Raw genomic sequence first — 15,567 nt, forward strand, 5'->3', positions numbered from 1 at the left:
GCTGAAGGAACATTAATCAGTTGATGCATATTCTCGCAGATGACTAAGTCGGTAACCTGCCCCGAAGAGCTCGGTGGCCTTGCCTCTCAGGTGACGGTGGACTACGGACAGCTGGCACACCAAGGATACCTTGCTGCAGCCACTGCAGAGCCAGAGGAGGTGAGAACACTTTTTTTCTTTTTTCTTTTTTGTGGAGGATGTGGGGGGAACGTTACACTCCTGTATGGAAAAAAAAAATCATTATTCATTGCATCTTTTAGCAATTGTGCTGCAGAAATGTCAGACTGAGTTATCAGCATAGGTCTGCATTTTACACCAAAATGCTTCCGGATGTATTTGCTCACACACTGATCAGAGCAGATGTTTGGTGTTCTTTGATATGACGCCTCTTCCTCAAGGCTGCACCAGCAATGTGAGATCAAACAGAAATGTAACCCTCCAGCATCAGTCTCTCGCAGCACCCACGGACTCTTGACTTGAAGCTTTTCTCTGTTGTCCAGAGGACAGCAATGTGTGGAAATATTGCACTAATAAGCACACCGCTCTTATCAATATCTTGTATATAACAGACTGCTGGTTACCATAGCGACATTTTGCCTCTACAAGTCTAAAAGCCTATAGTGATGCTTGTAATGAAGTACCACCCACCCATGAATTGCAGTCTGGAAATTAAAGGTGTAGTGCCAGCATTCCCTCTCTGAGGGTGCTTGAAATCATTTATCACCCACCCGCTGGATAAGAGAGATGCCAGTTAAGGAGATTATTGTGTAGTATAATGACACAAATGAGATGGCTGCAGTGAAGCTGATGCCTGGTTATGCTTTCAGGTTGGCTTCCAGATAAAGACGCGGGTGCAAGAATTGGGCCATGGCTGTATTTACCTGGTCCAGAAGGCTGGAGCCCTGCAGCTCAGCCCTACTGACAGCTTCTCCAAACGGGAGCTCATCGAGTGCGCCCGTGCAGTCACAGAGAAGGTAAGCGATATGGATAGAAACCTAAACGGCTCATTCAGGGGAAAAAGCTAATTTTCCACATTATTTTGACTTTCAAAATCTCATCTATGTAACATGAAACATGAATTCAGTTTTAGCATTTTACAAAATGGTTAAATCATTGCTCAGTGTTATAGCTGTATTCTTTAATTATAGCTAATCACATAAAGCTATAAAGAAGATAAGCTTGTGCAGTAATATATAATAATACAATAATTTATTATTATTATTATTTTTTTAATCTTACATTTTGTAGAAAAAAAGATTAAATGAATCAAATTTTAGCGTCGCCTCACTGTATTATTGTAGCACTCATGAGGCCATGTTCTTCTGACCACCCTCACACTGTGCAGTTGACAATATTAATGTCTCCATGCTGTGACCCTGGCAGCTTCTAGCCATGCTGCTCACACATTTTGTCTTCACTCCAAGGAAATGATTTGATTCGGCGCTCATATCAGTCTTGAATAATTTGTGCTCTCACACTTGTTGATATGTGAAGCTTGTGCCTTGTTGAAATGCACACCTCAGGGCCCTCCATTTGTTTATGAGTGATGAGCAGACACGAGTCTTCGAGGGAGTTGTGTGACTTGCAGCATTAGGCTCACTGACTTAATGTGAATGAATAGCAGACTCTGATTTAACGTTTAGTGGGGCCCATTCCTCTTATTCCCAGCTTCCTTGTTTAATCTATATCTTCCAGATGTTTCTGAACATTTGCAGGGTAACTCATTTCACTTATAAAAGTCTCAGAAAACACCTGCTGTACAATCATTAAACCGGCACAATATATCAACAAGGTTAACTTTTAGCTGTTTTACGCCTTCTAACAAGATGTTTAAGGGACCTTGCTGTCTAACTATTGTAACACATGCATGTTCCAGGTGTCCTTGGTACTTTCAGCCCTACAAGCAGGAAACAAAGGCACTCAGGCCTGTATCACTGCAGCAGGCGCAGTTTCTGGAATTATTGCTGACCTGGACACCACCATCATGTTCGCCTCAGCTGGAACACTTAACCCTGAGAATGAAGAGTCCTTTGCAGACCACAGGTGCGATGAGACACAAGCAAGACATTCAGACAAAGACCAAAACTCTAAACCTCCTGTTACCATAAAGTCCCATTTCAGATGTTAAAAATGTGAAATGGATTTACAGATTCGCGGCACATGGGAGTTATATCTTTAAGTTGCTGCACTTACACTGTTCTCCATACACTTGAGCCTCAGTCTTGTTTTGATGACTCACTTGAAAGAAATGCAGCTGCCAATAAAGCTAAATACTGACCTGCATTTCACATAATGTGCAGTAGTTTTGCTCAGAAAGCAGTCATGGCTTCCTTTCCTATCGCTGTTAAGTGTGACTTTGGAGCAGATTGTGTCACAATGTGTCCCATCCTTTAGGGAAAGCATCTTGAAGACAGCCAAGGCACTAGTGGAAGACACCAAGCTGCTGGTTGCTGGGGCAGCGTCAACCCAGGAGAAACTCGCCCAGGCTGCCCAGTCTTCAGCAAAGACCATCACTCAGCTCACAGAAGTGGTCAAACTGGGAGCAACCAGTATGGGCTCTGAGGACCCAGAGACACAGGTAATCAGAATCTGAAATAGAGTGGTTAAAAAAGTATATATTTATCTCCAGAAAGCACTTTTATAATTCAGCAGTCATCATAATATGGTACTCTATTGTTAGTCATCTACTATCTTTCTTGTAGATAGTAGTAAGTATGTAAGATTTTTCTATATAATTGCAGTTTGATCTGATAAACATGGTCTCTTCCTTCCCCTGTGTATATGTCTCTATCTCTACCCTCCACTAAGTCTGAAGTATCATGACAAGGTGGGAGTGATAAGGACTGCAGTGGTAAATCCTCTCCCTAGGGCTCAACTGATAAACCTTTACTTTGACCATTGTGCTGTATTGATTCCAGCTCTATCCCCCCAGGTGGTTCTGATAAACGCGGTGCGGGATGTGGCCAAGGCTCTGGCCGAACTCATTGGTGCCACCAAATGTGCTGCAGGCAAACCAGCTGACGACCCCTCCATGTATCAGCTGAAGAGTGCTGCCAAGGTGAGGAAATAAACCACTCAAACTGTCATATCTGTTTAGCTGTGCAGTGATTTTTTTTTTCTTTCTTTATTTTTTTTGTGGCGCGTATCTTTAATTTATTGTTCAGCTGAGTCTCGCTCACAGAGAGGATGCTCCATGTAGATATGTATTTATAAATTTTCTCCTTGCATTGTTGCTCTAGTTTGATATATGTGGTTGCAATGCAGCGTGAAGCTGTTTTTTGCAAGGAGGATATGACAGCTGTTATCAGGATGTGTAAGATTTGTCGTATCTGTGGGACTTGAGCCATCACTTTCTATGCAGGAGAGAGAGGGAGGGGACTGTGTGCTTTACTGAAAACTATAACAAGATGTTCTGCATTGTCCCTGCTGGAACTACAGTAATGCAGGGTTTTTGTACCGGCTTTAATATCAGTGGAAGGAAGACACAGGCACAATGTAGAAGATTCACAGTGTCATAAAATGTAAAAATACAGTGAAGATGGTGGTGCACATCTAATGTGGTGTGCATATTGCAAAAGGGATCAAAAATAAATTATATTAATACAGCTGATGGATGGCTTTTCTATGTATGAAGAGGATACAAATACAGATAAAATCAGTAATCAACACTAATCAGTTGAATCAGTTAGCTGAGGTTTTGTTGGTCTAATTTATAATTTATGCATCCCCTATTACTGTTTCTTTTAAGGGTATTAAATATCTAAAACACCCAACAGGCATCCAGCAACAATGGAACGGGTGAAATTTTTTAAATATTTGGTCTGGAAACAATGGTTTAGAACAGGGGTAGGCAACTCCAGGCCTCGAGTGCTGGTGTCCTGCAGGTTTTAGATGTGTCCATGATCCATCACAGCTGATTTAAAGGGCTAAATGACTCCTCAGCATTTCTTGAAGTTCTCCAGAGGCCTGGTAATGAACTAATCATTTGATTCAGGTGTGTTAACCCAGGGTGCGATCTAAAACCTGCAGGACACCGGCACTCGAGGCCTGGAGTTGCCTACCCCTGGTTTAGAAAATAAACTTCTGGTCCAAATGGGGGTTGTTTTCTCATATAAACTGAATTGGGGCCCACCCATGGACAACCTCATGTTGACAGATTGTTTCAGTTCATCCAACATATGGTGACCTCCAAATGGGACCCTTCCAAACCCCTGGTGGCGTTTCTCAAATTCCCAAGCACATAATGCACACTTTGCTTGAATACAGCACAGACAGAGCAGAATGTGTCGCCATGAGTCAGTGAAATTTTAATCGCTTTTTTTCCACATCTGTGACAGTAAATAAACTACATTACCAGTATTTAATAATCCTGTATTTTAATTTGAAATGCACCACTCCGTCTTTATCTCCATTAGATAAGCACCCTCAACACCATTTTCTCTGTATAAGAATCATTGAAGAGAAAAGCAATGATAATGTAATATGTTTTGCCATTGAGGAGAAAGAGCTCCACCTCCTGGTTTGTCTATAGGTCTCATCGTTGCGCTCCTTATTTGACAGGTCATGGTCACCAACGTGACGTCGCTCCTCAAAACAGTGAAGGCAGTAGAGGATGAAGCCACCCGTGGGACGAGGGCACTTGAAGCCGCCATTGAGTGCATCAAGCAGGAGCTGACGGTAAGCGCACCTGACAGGTCAAAGGTCTTCTTTATGATTTATTTGGAGTCAAAATGTTGAGACCCTGCTTTTCTGGAAAAAAGATCTCAAGGAAGATATCTGTATCTATAATTCAGGGGACAGAGAAGCTTTTTGTTCTGTGTTCTTTTGTTATGGCCAGTTCTTTTCCTCCTGATTCCTTCTTAACTCCTGCAGGTTTCCCACAACACTTATCAGGGTCTGGGTAGCAGATGTGAGTGAGGAAGGAAGATTTTAAGACTGTTTTTTTCCCTTGAATAAACTGCTAATTCTTATCAGATGACCTTACATTCTAATTATTCTGGTTTCTATGTCAATATTTTCTGTCCATTTAAGTCTATAACTGCTCTACAACATTCACGTGCACTCGTGTATTATCATATCTGAGCTCCATGGCTATATCAACCTGTGCTTGTGGCTCATCATCGTGTCAGGTGTTCCAGTCCAAGGACGTCCCAGAAAAGTCCACTTCACCTGAGGAGTTCACCCGCATGACAAAGGGCATCACCATAGCAACAGCCAAGGCAGTGGCCGCAGGCAACTCTGCTCAGCAGGAGGATGTGATCGCCACTGCCAACCTGAGCCGCAAAGCCATCTCCGATATGCTGACTACCTGCAAGGTGCTAATCCACACTGCTCGACCAAAGCAGACCTCACACAGACAGCACCAGGCTGCCAGGGAGCATGTGAGCCCAGCCTGTGGAGAGCAGATATTACAGAGGCTAGTCTACTGTATGTCTGCTCCCACTGCTAATGACTCAGTCACTTTTCAAAGTCATGCAGCGAAGCATCACTCAGGACGTCCTTCAGCAAACAGCAGGGCGCTTGTAAAAAGACAAAAATAAAACCATGTACAAACATTGCAGGCTGTGGTTTTAAAAATCAAAGCACAACAGTGACTGAAGACTTGATTTTCTGGTAGCTTTGAATTTTATCTGTAATTGGAACTATGTAATGTGCAAAATGCTCTCTCAATATGCTCTCCCTGACCCCACGCAGCGCATTTGCACTCGTGTTAAATGTTACCTTTCCTATGGGAACAATTTCAGTGTCCTATCCTAAATCTCCTGTTCTCCTGTATTGTTTTCTTACCCTTGCAGCAAGCAGCATATCACCCTGAAGTCAGTGAGGAACTGAGGAGTAAAGCCCTGCAATATGGCTCTGAGTGCACCACCGGATACATCAACCTTCTGGAGCAAGTCTTGCAGGTTGGAAAGAAGTAGTCTCATAAATAAAGGATACAAGTGATTTTGTGTGCATCTCCTGGCCTCTTGCACTCACCCTGCACTGATAAAAAAGTCTCAGACTTCCTCATAGGATAAAACGCAAAAATTGTGTTAGGCCGCTATGCAAGCCTTTAGAAAATCTGATTTTGATTTTTGTTTATTTTTTCTGTTGTTGAATATATTTGCATAGAAATTAGCAACTCATTCTGATGAAATTGCTTTGTTGCAAAAATTACTGCATGAAGACTGCGTGAAGACAAGTGTGTCCATGTGAGACAAATTGCCAGTTAATGCATTAAGTATCATAATTACGGATCTCGTTTGCATAATTAATGGGCACATCATACCGAGTCTGGCAAGACATCAGGCACACGAAGGACTTTAAAATCCACAATATATAACTTAGTTACAGAAATAGTTGCTCAAGTAACAAAAACGGATCCTCAACTTTTACATTCTGCAACATAGGTTAGTGTCTTTCAGCAAGTTAATTATAAATTATACTCTGAATTCTTAACATGTAATCAAGAAAGATTAAAAATGAACAGATTTGTTTTGTAAAGAATTATCTCTGACTAATCTTTTACCTTGTGTTTACCTTTGCTTCGCTTCTTGTGTGTGTGTGTGTGTGTGTGTGTGTGTGTGTGTGTGTGTGTGTGTGTGTGTGTGTGTGTGTGTGTGTGTGTGTGTGTGTGTGTGTGTGTGCCTTTGCACATGTTTGGCTCTTGTGTTTTCAGGTGCTGCAGAAGCCCACACCAGAGCAGAAGCAGCAGCTGGCTGTGCACTCGAAGCATGTGGCAGCGTGTGTGACGGAGCTCGTCCAGATCGCCGAGGCCATGAAAGGTGAGTCCAGACGCACAGCTGATGACACACACGCTCTCACAGAACACACAAAAAAAGAATAGCTTGATAGTCTTTACTTACGAGTGACCCCATCCTGACTGATGTCAGGATTTTACGGATGCACATAAAAGTTGTGCATGCTTAACTTTTCAAGTGTTTCTCTAAATACTGTTTCTCTAAACAGTATTTTGAAAAGGACACATTCATTTTATGAAGGTATGGGTGATAACCATAAAGTTTTGACTGAACGCTTTTGTTTTATAAATGACTGTAGCTACACTTGGTGTAAAACCCTAAAGAGAAAACTGGATAATACATTTTTCAAGGAGGGGAATTTCCCCTAGGAGCCAACTCAATCAGATAAAATGTAAAAAAAAAACATGACAGGATTGTGGAGATGGCAGAGATTAGTCAAAGGAGCCCTAATCCTCTTGTGCGTGAATATCATGGTGCTAGTCAAGCTCCCAAACCTGTGTGTGTGTGTGTATGCACACCCTGATAAAGATGGGTCACGAGAATCACTTTAGAATATTGAAATCACACCAAAGAGTGATTACCATGCTGTCTTTCAAATTAAGCTCTGTAGGATGGTTATGACACAAACATATTAGAGGAGTGTTTTTTTTCTCTAGATGTTGCAATGCTCCATCTGACAGGAGTAATAGATTGTGTTTGGATGAGAATTTGATTTCAGCGTACTGCCTGAGACACAGCGGGGCTATCCACTTCACCTCTCTAATGTCCCATGTGTTCTCTCCCTCTCTCTCCTCCCTGCTCTTTCCTTGCTGCCTCAGACGGAGGTAAGTGGGATACGGTCTGTTTTGTTCCTCCAGATCACCTTTCATGCAGTCAGAAGGGGGTAGAGAGTAGATGGTTTCGGGGTAGGGTGGGGGTGCAGAACAGATTTCCCCAGAGCTCGAGATAATCTATGAAAACATCGTTCCATCTGCTTTACCAAGCTGTTCAAAAACGGCTACATTTTATGGGCACTTAAAAACGTCCAAAAAAACAACGATCCATCAAGTGTGCATTTCGTCTAATTTTAGCCAGCTTAATCACTTTTCAGACATTACTGTCATACTGCAAACAGTTTGTGGGAATGTATAGAAAGCTCAGATTTAAGACATACAAGGCATCCTGCGTGTGAATAGGAACATTTGTTTGAAGCAAAGCAGGGCTATTTCTTACTTAAAATTATACCATCACTTTTTTCTTGTACTTTTTTGAAAGTCTGTTCAAAAACTACTGCGATAATCACTGTTTGGCTACGTTTTGATCTCTTCCAGGATCAGAGTGCGTGGACCCCGAGGACCCCACTGTCATCGCTGAGACTGAGCTGCTCGGAGCAGCAGCATCCATTGAAGCTGCAGCCAAGAAACTAGAGCAGCTGAAACCCAGGGCCAAGCCCAAGGTAAAAGTGCCCCTCTCAACCTTTTCCACCCACGCAAACCCACGCACAGGTTTTTGCCATTAATCAGCAGGGAGACAACGTGGGGTGTAGGCAGGAAAAGGTGACACCGGCTTTGAAGTGGAGTCTTTCTTTTTTTCGTTTTCTTTCTATTAACCGAGCTGCAAACATGGGATCATAAAAGGATAAAAATTATTCTGTTACACATGCCGTGTTGACTCAGACAACTCGGTCCAGTGATCTAACTTGTACGACTTTCTTCAAAGGTAGTTTGAGACTTTATTTTGAGTTGCGCTGCCAAGAGACGCAATTACACAGCTGGGTCTTCAAGCTTATTTTGGAAGGGAGTTCAAAAGTGCGATGAACTGTTGTGACCCTTTGTGAAAGAGGTTCTCTGCCTTATTGGACACATTTCCTTTTGTTTCTTTGCAGTGTTCGTCATTTCTAAACGAAACAGGGAGGTTTTCTCAGCCTGTTGTTCACCTTCCCCCACACACACATTGCGGTATTGCCTAAAAAAACAGAGCGACTTTAGCCCTTAACAAGCAGATAACTGTGCTTTTGTGAAGTCAAATTACTCGTGTTTTGTATGCAATACAGGATTGTGGTTTGAGGTGTGCTCTGCATGATTGTGTCTGTCTCTGGAGACTGGATAGTTAGATCTATGTGGTCTTGCTTTTTGTGCCTCTAGTGCTTTTCCCCTTTTCTATCAGTTCAAACCTCTGTCTGTGTGTGATTTCAAAATCTCTATATTTATAATACATCAGCTTTTATGAAGACTCTATAATGCTCTGCTTTGTACTACAATTCCAGAGCTGCAGACTGCATTTATGATGACCTTTGTGTTTATGAAAGGGGATTAGTGGGTGAAAGGCGCTTCCTCTTTTTGATGTCAGTGTCTCCCTCTAGTGATCTAAGAGGAAGCTTTAGTATTTAAAAGGTCCTGAACTAATCTGTCCTTGTGAGCAATTTATTTTTATTTATATATATATATATACATTTTTAGCTGTGCTGTCCTGTCATTTGTGCTCATGTAGCTTACAGGACAAAACTAAATCCCAGGTCTGAGATACAGATTTTATGGGGATGTGAAGCAAGACGGTGAACTGTACGAGCTATTTTTTTTTTTTAATATCACAAAGCAGGCCTAATGTCTCTTAAAAAAAACACATGGGTTCAAACAGATGTTTAGGTTATTTGTTTAAAACTGCTTGAATTCTTCCTCGTCTCCCCCCCCTCCCTTCCTTTCTGCTCCTTCATCCCTCCCATCCAAAAGGAGGGAGGGCTCTCCTGCCCCCCAAGCATGCTTCCTTGCTCCCTACCCCTCAAGCCATTGTAGACCTGGAAGCCTTCTCTGCAGGGCTCTGTCTGATATGTTTGATATATTAGGTTGTTATTCAGTCCAACTATATATCAAACATATTCCTACAGTGTCCCGCCCTGTCTCCAGCCGCGTGTGCCTTATGTGTTTATCGAGGTCTGTGATCAACTGCATGCTGTTGACTGATGTTGCAGAGATGGCCATTTGTTGAATGTTCTTGAACTGATACCTCTTGTTTACTTTGGTGTAATGACTGGAATTATCATATCACATATCTGCTGCCACTTTGTGTAACGCTAAAACTTAAGCAGTACTGCTTATGTTCCATTATCAGGACAAAGATGCAATTGAGGACAACGTGTTGTTTTTTTCTTTAATTCTGAAGGTTTTAGAAAGTAGTACAAGGCAGAGTGTTTAGTTTGGATATACTGTATTTTTAAGCCATTCTAATGTATTTATAAAGCTTTTTAACACTCTTGAATGTAAGGTTCTAAAATAATTTGTGGGCACAATTATTCCAAGTTGGCACAGTATTATGAGATTCTTGGTGCTGGGTTACACAACACATTAAGTTTAGTCATCTATAAAGATGTGTATAGAGAACAGATTAAAATTTCTAGGTTTGAAAAATGAAGCAGTTTCTCACAAACTTGTGCTTTACCATGGCTTTGAGCTCTAAGTATCAGCACTGAGGTTATAGCACCATTCGTCTAATAACACAAAGGATTTATGAAGCAGTATTTGCCAGTATATAAGTAAATTGTAATAGAAGAAAACACCACAATTATCAAAGCTTTGGCAGTCTCCATATACGGGTGTGAATGTGCAAGAGTGTGAAGCAGGTTTTGATTGGACGGACTGTGGAGGATCCGAGCTTGGCCAAGACACGTTGTAAAAATAAAAATTGTTTTTGTGAAATTGTTTTTAAATTAGGATTGTACTCTGTATTTTAATTAGTCCTCTACATGCCACAGATGCGTCTCCCAGGAGTGTAGATGCAAAGGTGATGATGTCTTTAACTAATTAAATTCACTTTAAATGTAAGCTATGTGGTTTACCTTCCAGCAGGCAGATGAGACGCTGGATTTTGAGGAGCAGATCTTAGAAGCAGCAAAGTCCATTGCTGCAGCAACTAGCGCTCTTGTTAAATCTGCATCTGCAGCTCAGAGAGAACTGGTGGCACAGGGCAAGGTCAGTCTACACAATCTGCAAACCTTAGGCACTTGTAAAGTACTCTGTAGTAACACAGTGCAACATCTGAATTTCTCCCCCAAACTCTACCTCAGGTGGGATCCAATCAAGCCAATGCAGTCGACGATGGCCAGTGGTCACAGGGTCTCATATCAGCTGTAAGTCGCTGTGAATTATTCTAAAACCTTCCTTCTATAACACCAAATGAGACTTTAAATAAAGCCAACTTGTTACATGCATATTTCTTCAATGCTGCAGGCACGTATGGTAGCAGCAGCCACCAGTAATCTGTGTGAGGCAGCTAATGCTTCAGTGCAGGGCCACGCCAGTGAGGAGAAGCTCATCTCTTCAGCCAAGCAGGTTGCAGCCTCGACAGCTCAGCTGCTGGTGGCCTGCAAGGTGAAGGCAGACCAGGATTCAGAAGCCATGAGGAGACTACAGGTAGTACTGAAACACACTTTTTAATTCGTCCCTGGAAACGTTTATTGCACATGTACTAATTTTGGGGATGTCACTAAAAAGGTGGCTGGTAATGCTGTGAAGCGAGCATCGGACAATCTAGTCAAGGCGGCTCAGAAAGCAGCATTTGACAAGACTGAGGATGACAGCGTTGTGGTGAAGACCAAGTTTGTTGGAGGCATAGCTCAGGTAAGAATCCTGGAAAGAAAAAATGTTTGAGGGCTAGAAGAGAAATCACTACTTCTCTGTGATGTGCCCTTTTCTTGCCAATATGCCAAAATGCCACAGTTGTTTTTCTGAAATCGCTGAGAGCTGCTGTAGATGAGAAGCCCGTCAGTTTTGTTTCTCACTTGTTTACCAGGTTTGCAAGGCACCCACAGCTGAATATCTTTTGAAAGCCTTTAGTGTATTTCTCTTCCGGCAGAAACAAATAACAGTACTTTCTGTGGCCGTGACTGGTTTCCCAAATTAGTGCTGCACCCCAGCTGGACTTCAGCCTGTCACCTGTCACTGCTGAGTACTGTATTCAAAAGACATCAAAAAGTTTTAAGTTCATCGGTTGCTTTTTTTTTATTCTGGTTTGTTCACATTGGTACAGGGTGAACATCCAGTCCTCATGGGCCAGTGTGCTGAAAAACATGTGTCCCTGCTGCAACACACCTGGATAAAATTAGTAGGTCATTGGCAAAGCTTTATAGAACTTGACTGCATGCTGAGGTGGCAATTCAGCCATTTGATTCATGTTACAGCAGCTCATGAATGAATTAACATGATGCAACAAAAGTACTTTTACAAGTACATTTTTTCAGAAAGTACATTTATTTAAGGTTCCCATCTCACCATGCAGTCAGTTCTTGCTAATGGCCTACGGATTTTATTCAGGTGTGTTGCAGCAGGGACACATTTAAAAGTTTCAGGACACCGGCCCTCGAGTTCAACACCCCTGGTCTAAGTAGTTAACACGTTTTGATTCTTCACAAAAATGTCACTCGTATATTTTCAATTTTATGTATATATTTATAACGTAGTTACAGTCAGTTACCTATTTTATGGTTTGCTGAGGTTTTATTAGATAATGATCAGTGGCGACGGGGATATCCTTCTGGATGTGCGAGCGAGTCTCAATGCCGCATGGATGAAGTGGCGTCAAGTGACGGGTGTGCTATGCAACCGTCGAATGCCAGACCATCTCAAGGCGAAAATTTACAAGACTGTAGTCCCGGTTTCCCTGTATGGATCGGAGTGCTGGCCAGCCACTGCCAACCACGAACAGGCCCTGCACACAATGGAAATGCGAATGCTCAGGTGGTGTCTAGGCCTCACGTGTTGGGACCAAGTCAAGAATGAAGACGTCAGAAAGCGGCTCGGCATTGCACCAATCACGGTGAAAATGCGCAAGGCACAGCTACGGTGGTACGGACACATATTACGCTCAGACGACAGCTCAGTGGCGAAAACGGCAATGAGGCTTGAACCCGGTGGCCAGCGACCCCGTGGCAGGCTGACGAAACGGTGGATGGATAGAATAAAGGAAGACATGAAGATCGTCAATGCCGCCCCAGAAGACGTCCTCAGTCGTGCCAAATGGAGACGGATTTGCCGCAAAGCGGACCCTGCCATGCAGGACAAACGCTAGGAAGAAGATGATGAGGTTTTATTAGATATGTAAATCTGACAAACTCAATTATCAATGAAGCTGTCTGACAGCTTCATTGATAATTGAGTACAATCAGCTCAGTTTGCCATAAAGTTTCTAGCAAAATATATTTCGTACTGTTTAAATTTCTATTTCTATCTACATAATGAAAGTCTTGGTGTTCTGCCATGTTCTGTGCTCGGGACATGGCAGCAAGGGTTTATCATGTCAGCCTATCCACAGGCATAGTAGTGATGAATCTTCTGTCAATTGTTCTCATTTTCCTCAGATCATTGCGGCTCAGGAGGAGATGCTGAGGAAGGAGCGAGAGCTGGAGGAAGCTCGGAAGAAGCTGGCTCAGATCAGACAGCAGCAGTACAAGTTCCTGCCCAGCGAACTGAGGGAGGACGAAGGCTGACGGACGCAGCGGATGGGGACGTGCGCTGCGCTGACGAGACCTTCTTGTCACGGGGAGGTGCCAGTCAAGTATTGGCTATTTCAACTCTCATAAAACCAAGGACAATATAGCACTTGAAGCAGGCCTGTTTGGTGATAAAACAAGTGCCTGTGCTCGGTGTATTTCTGTGTGTATGTGGCTGTGTGTGTGCGTGTATGTATTTGTCAGTGAATGGCATTGACATTCAGACTTTAATATGAAGAAAGCTGTTCCTATAAGCAAGTTGAGAAAGTTTAAGTCGTACGATAAACGTGTCATTAATTTGTGGGTGTTACTGCATCATGAGCATTACTGACTGTTACAATCATGAATCAAAGAAATCTCGTATAATCACTGAATGTTCTCAAAAGTGTTTGAGGTTTAAAACAAATAGAAAGGAACTGGTGATATCGATGTAACCGGCAAATTCAATCTAAGGGTCCACAGTTTGTATTCCAGGTATACAAAGTATTAATAGAAAGGCAGGAAGATTTCTCACGTCTCATTTCACCACTGGCTTGCATGCACCATAATGTCTAAACATATCAGCGAAGCTACTAACCAATAGAGTAGTATAGAGTAAAAGACACTTGTATTTTACTAAAAAAAAATGTGAACACGTGGTTTGCTGTTAAACTAGCAAATCTTGAAAAGAGAAAAATCAATGATTATGATTAAACTATGTTGTTCTGCTTGATGCCAAACGATGAGAGTCTCTAAATGATAATATAACATGACCACTGGCCATCACTAGCTATAAAGATGTTTATTCTTGACCACTTTCTTATATAGGTATAATCTGTGGTATTCAGAGTATCTGGATGATATGTGACCAAATATGTCTTGCTGCTTGTACATTATGTCATTTGATGTAACCCATCCCCCCCCCCCCCCCCCCCCCGCTCACAGTTCTTCCCACACACGCTTGTGTAAGGAATACTTGTTTACATTTTTTGTCATGTTTGTTCTCGCTCGTCTTTGTGTTTTTAATTCCTTCTCCATTTACACTGGCCAGATTCTCTTTGGGTGTCGCCAGTGCTTTTATTCTACGTACACGCAGTCACTGCCCCTGTCCTGCTAAAGTCATTTCACTTCAGATGGTCTGTCTATAGCAATACTTTACACTGAATATTTGAGAAAGATAATACGAGTCTGCGCTGTTATTGTTTGGAAGAGTGTGCAATCATATTGAACTCTAGGCTCTTGAATGAAATGAGCACACACTGTGCTATAAAGTGGCTCATAACTTTATGCACTGAATTTAAAGCTCCCATTATATTGAATGGAGGACATTTGCTTAACAAACTAGAAGGAAATGGCATCACACTCTGAGAAAACTGATTTTCTTTTCCTTTATTAATATATAATGTATTTCAAATTTTCAGCATTCAGCTCCACCATCTGTCCGCGTCAGTGTCTGGTCTGCATTTTTATTTTTTATTTTTTGTACTAGTGCCTTACTTGAGTCTGCCCTACGAGCAGCTGAAAACCAGGTTGGGTGGGAGCCTGAGCCTTGTCCTCTCTGGATCAAAGCATTATGCCAGTCTATTCCCTATTGGGGTCTTAATTTAAAAAAAAAAAAAGCCCTTTGCCATACAGTACAATGCCTTGGCTGGTGGCCTACCTGCTGACAGTGTTCTAATGCTGATATAAAAGGGCATCTGTGGATACATTAGGATTTAAAGACTAACGCTAGACTGCATTCAATGAGCATGTGGCAATTTGTGTATGAAGTTGAGAAATTGTTTAAATTCATTATGCCAAGTCCCTCTTAAATGTTTCATTGTCTAACCACTATAAGAATTAAGTTTCTATCAGTAAATGTAAGAATTACCCTGAAATATATTGTCTGACCGATTTGTCAAAGTATTAATGGAAAATAGAAAAAGTTATTAGCTCTGTTTATGAATACGTGTTGTGCTTTCTTTAACAGAATCTGTTTGTTTTCTGATTTGATGCTGTATGTATGATATTTATCTGGTCACAAAAGTATTTTTTGTATTCACCACAAATAAAGCTTTCAGACAACCGGTAACATTAAGATGATTGTTGCTTTTGTTTTTCATGTGAAATAGTGTCCCCTGCAGCTCTACTACTACTCTGACCCCAGATAAGGAGACCAAAATCAGGCAAAAGTATGTCTACTCTTTAATATATCTATATACATATATATTATTTTTTGAAACCTCAAGATAAAAGATGTCCAGTCGAATAACTCATCCTGCATTCTTGCCAGAAGATGTCAGCATTTATCCTTCATAGCTGAATCAGGAGGTCAGAGGATGTTCAAGTGGAAGGACTGGCAAAGTTAGCCAGACCAAATATGGACATTGTGGATGCATTTTTTTCTCC

The 15,567-nt window shown here is 41.8% G+C and overlaps 1 protein-coding gene across 6 annotated transcripts in view; it reads left to right on the top strand.

Moving 5' to 3' along the window:
- Positions 1 to 15,256, top strand: part of tln2b (talin 2b) — a 93,213-nt gene extending 77,957 nt beyond the window's left edge. For 3 of the 6 annotated variants that reach the window (XM_026175915.1, XM_026175919.1, XM_026175916.1), the window contains 16 exons: positions 40 to 159; positions 828 to 974; positions 1,877 to 2,043; positions 2,395 to 2,578; positions 2,933 to 3,058; positions 4,561 to 4,677; positions 5,130 to 5,315; positions 5,796 to 5,903; positions 6,659 to 6,764; positions 7,559 to 7,564; positions 8,051 to 8,175; positions 10,559 to 10,684; positions 10,780 to 10,842; positions 10,943 to 11,125; positions 11,207 to 11,332; positions 13,069 to 15,256. In XM_026175915.1, the coding sequence (XP_026031700.1) occupies positions 40 to 159; positions 828 to 974; positions 1,877 to 2,043; positions 2,395 to 2,578; positions 2,933 to 3,058; positions 4,561 to 4,677; positions 5,130 to 5,315; positions 5,796 to 5,903; positions 6,659 to 6,764; positions 7,559 to 7,564; positions 8,051 to 8,175; positions 10,559 to 10,684; positions 10,780 to 10,842; positions 10,943 to 11,125; positions 11,207 to 11,332; positions 13,069 to 13,197 (2,019 nt within the window). In that variant the 3' untranslated portion in view covers positions 13,198 to 15,256. The remainder of the gene's footprint in view (positions 1 to 39; positions 160 to 827; positions 975 to 1,876; positions 2,044 to 2,394; positions 2,579 to 2,932; positions 3,059 to 4,560; positions 4,678 to 5,129; positions 5,316 to 5,795; positions 5,904 to 6,658; positions 6,765 to 7,558; positions 7,565 to 8,050; positions 8,176 to 10,558; positions 10,685 to 10,779; positions 10,843 to 10,942; positions 11,126 to 11,206; positions 11,333 to 13,068) is intronic. The other 3 variants (XM_026175918.1, XM_026175921.1, XM_026175917.1) reach the window with 2 other exon arrangements.
- The last annotated feature ends 311 nt before the right edge of the window (positions 15,257 to 15,567 follow it).

Source organism: Astatotilapia calliptera, chromosome 7, assembly GCF_900246225.1.
Source record: "Astatotilapia calliptera chromosome 7, fAstCal1.2, whole genome shotgun sequence".
Classification (NCBI taxonomy): Eukaryota; Metazoa; Chordata; class Actinopteri; order Cichliformes; family Cichlidae; genus Astatotilapia; species Astatotilapia calliptera.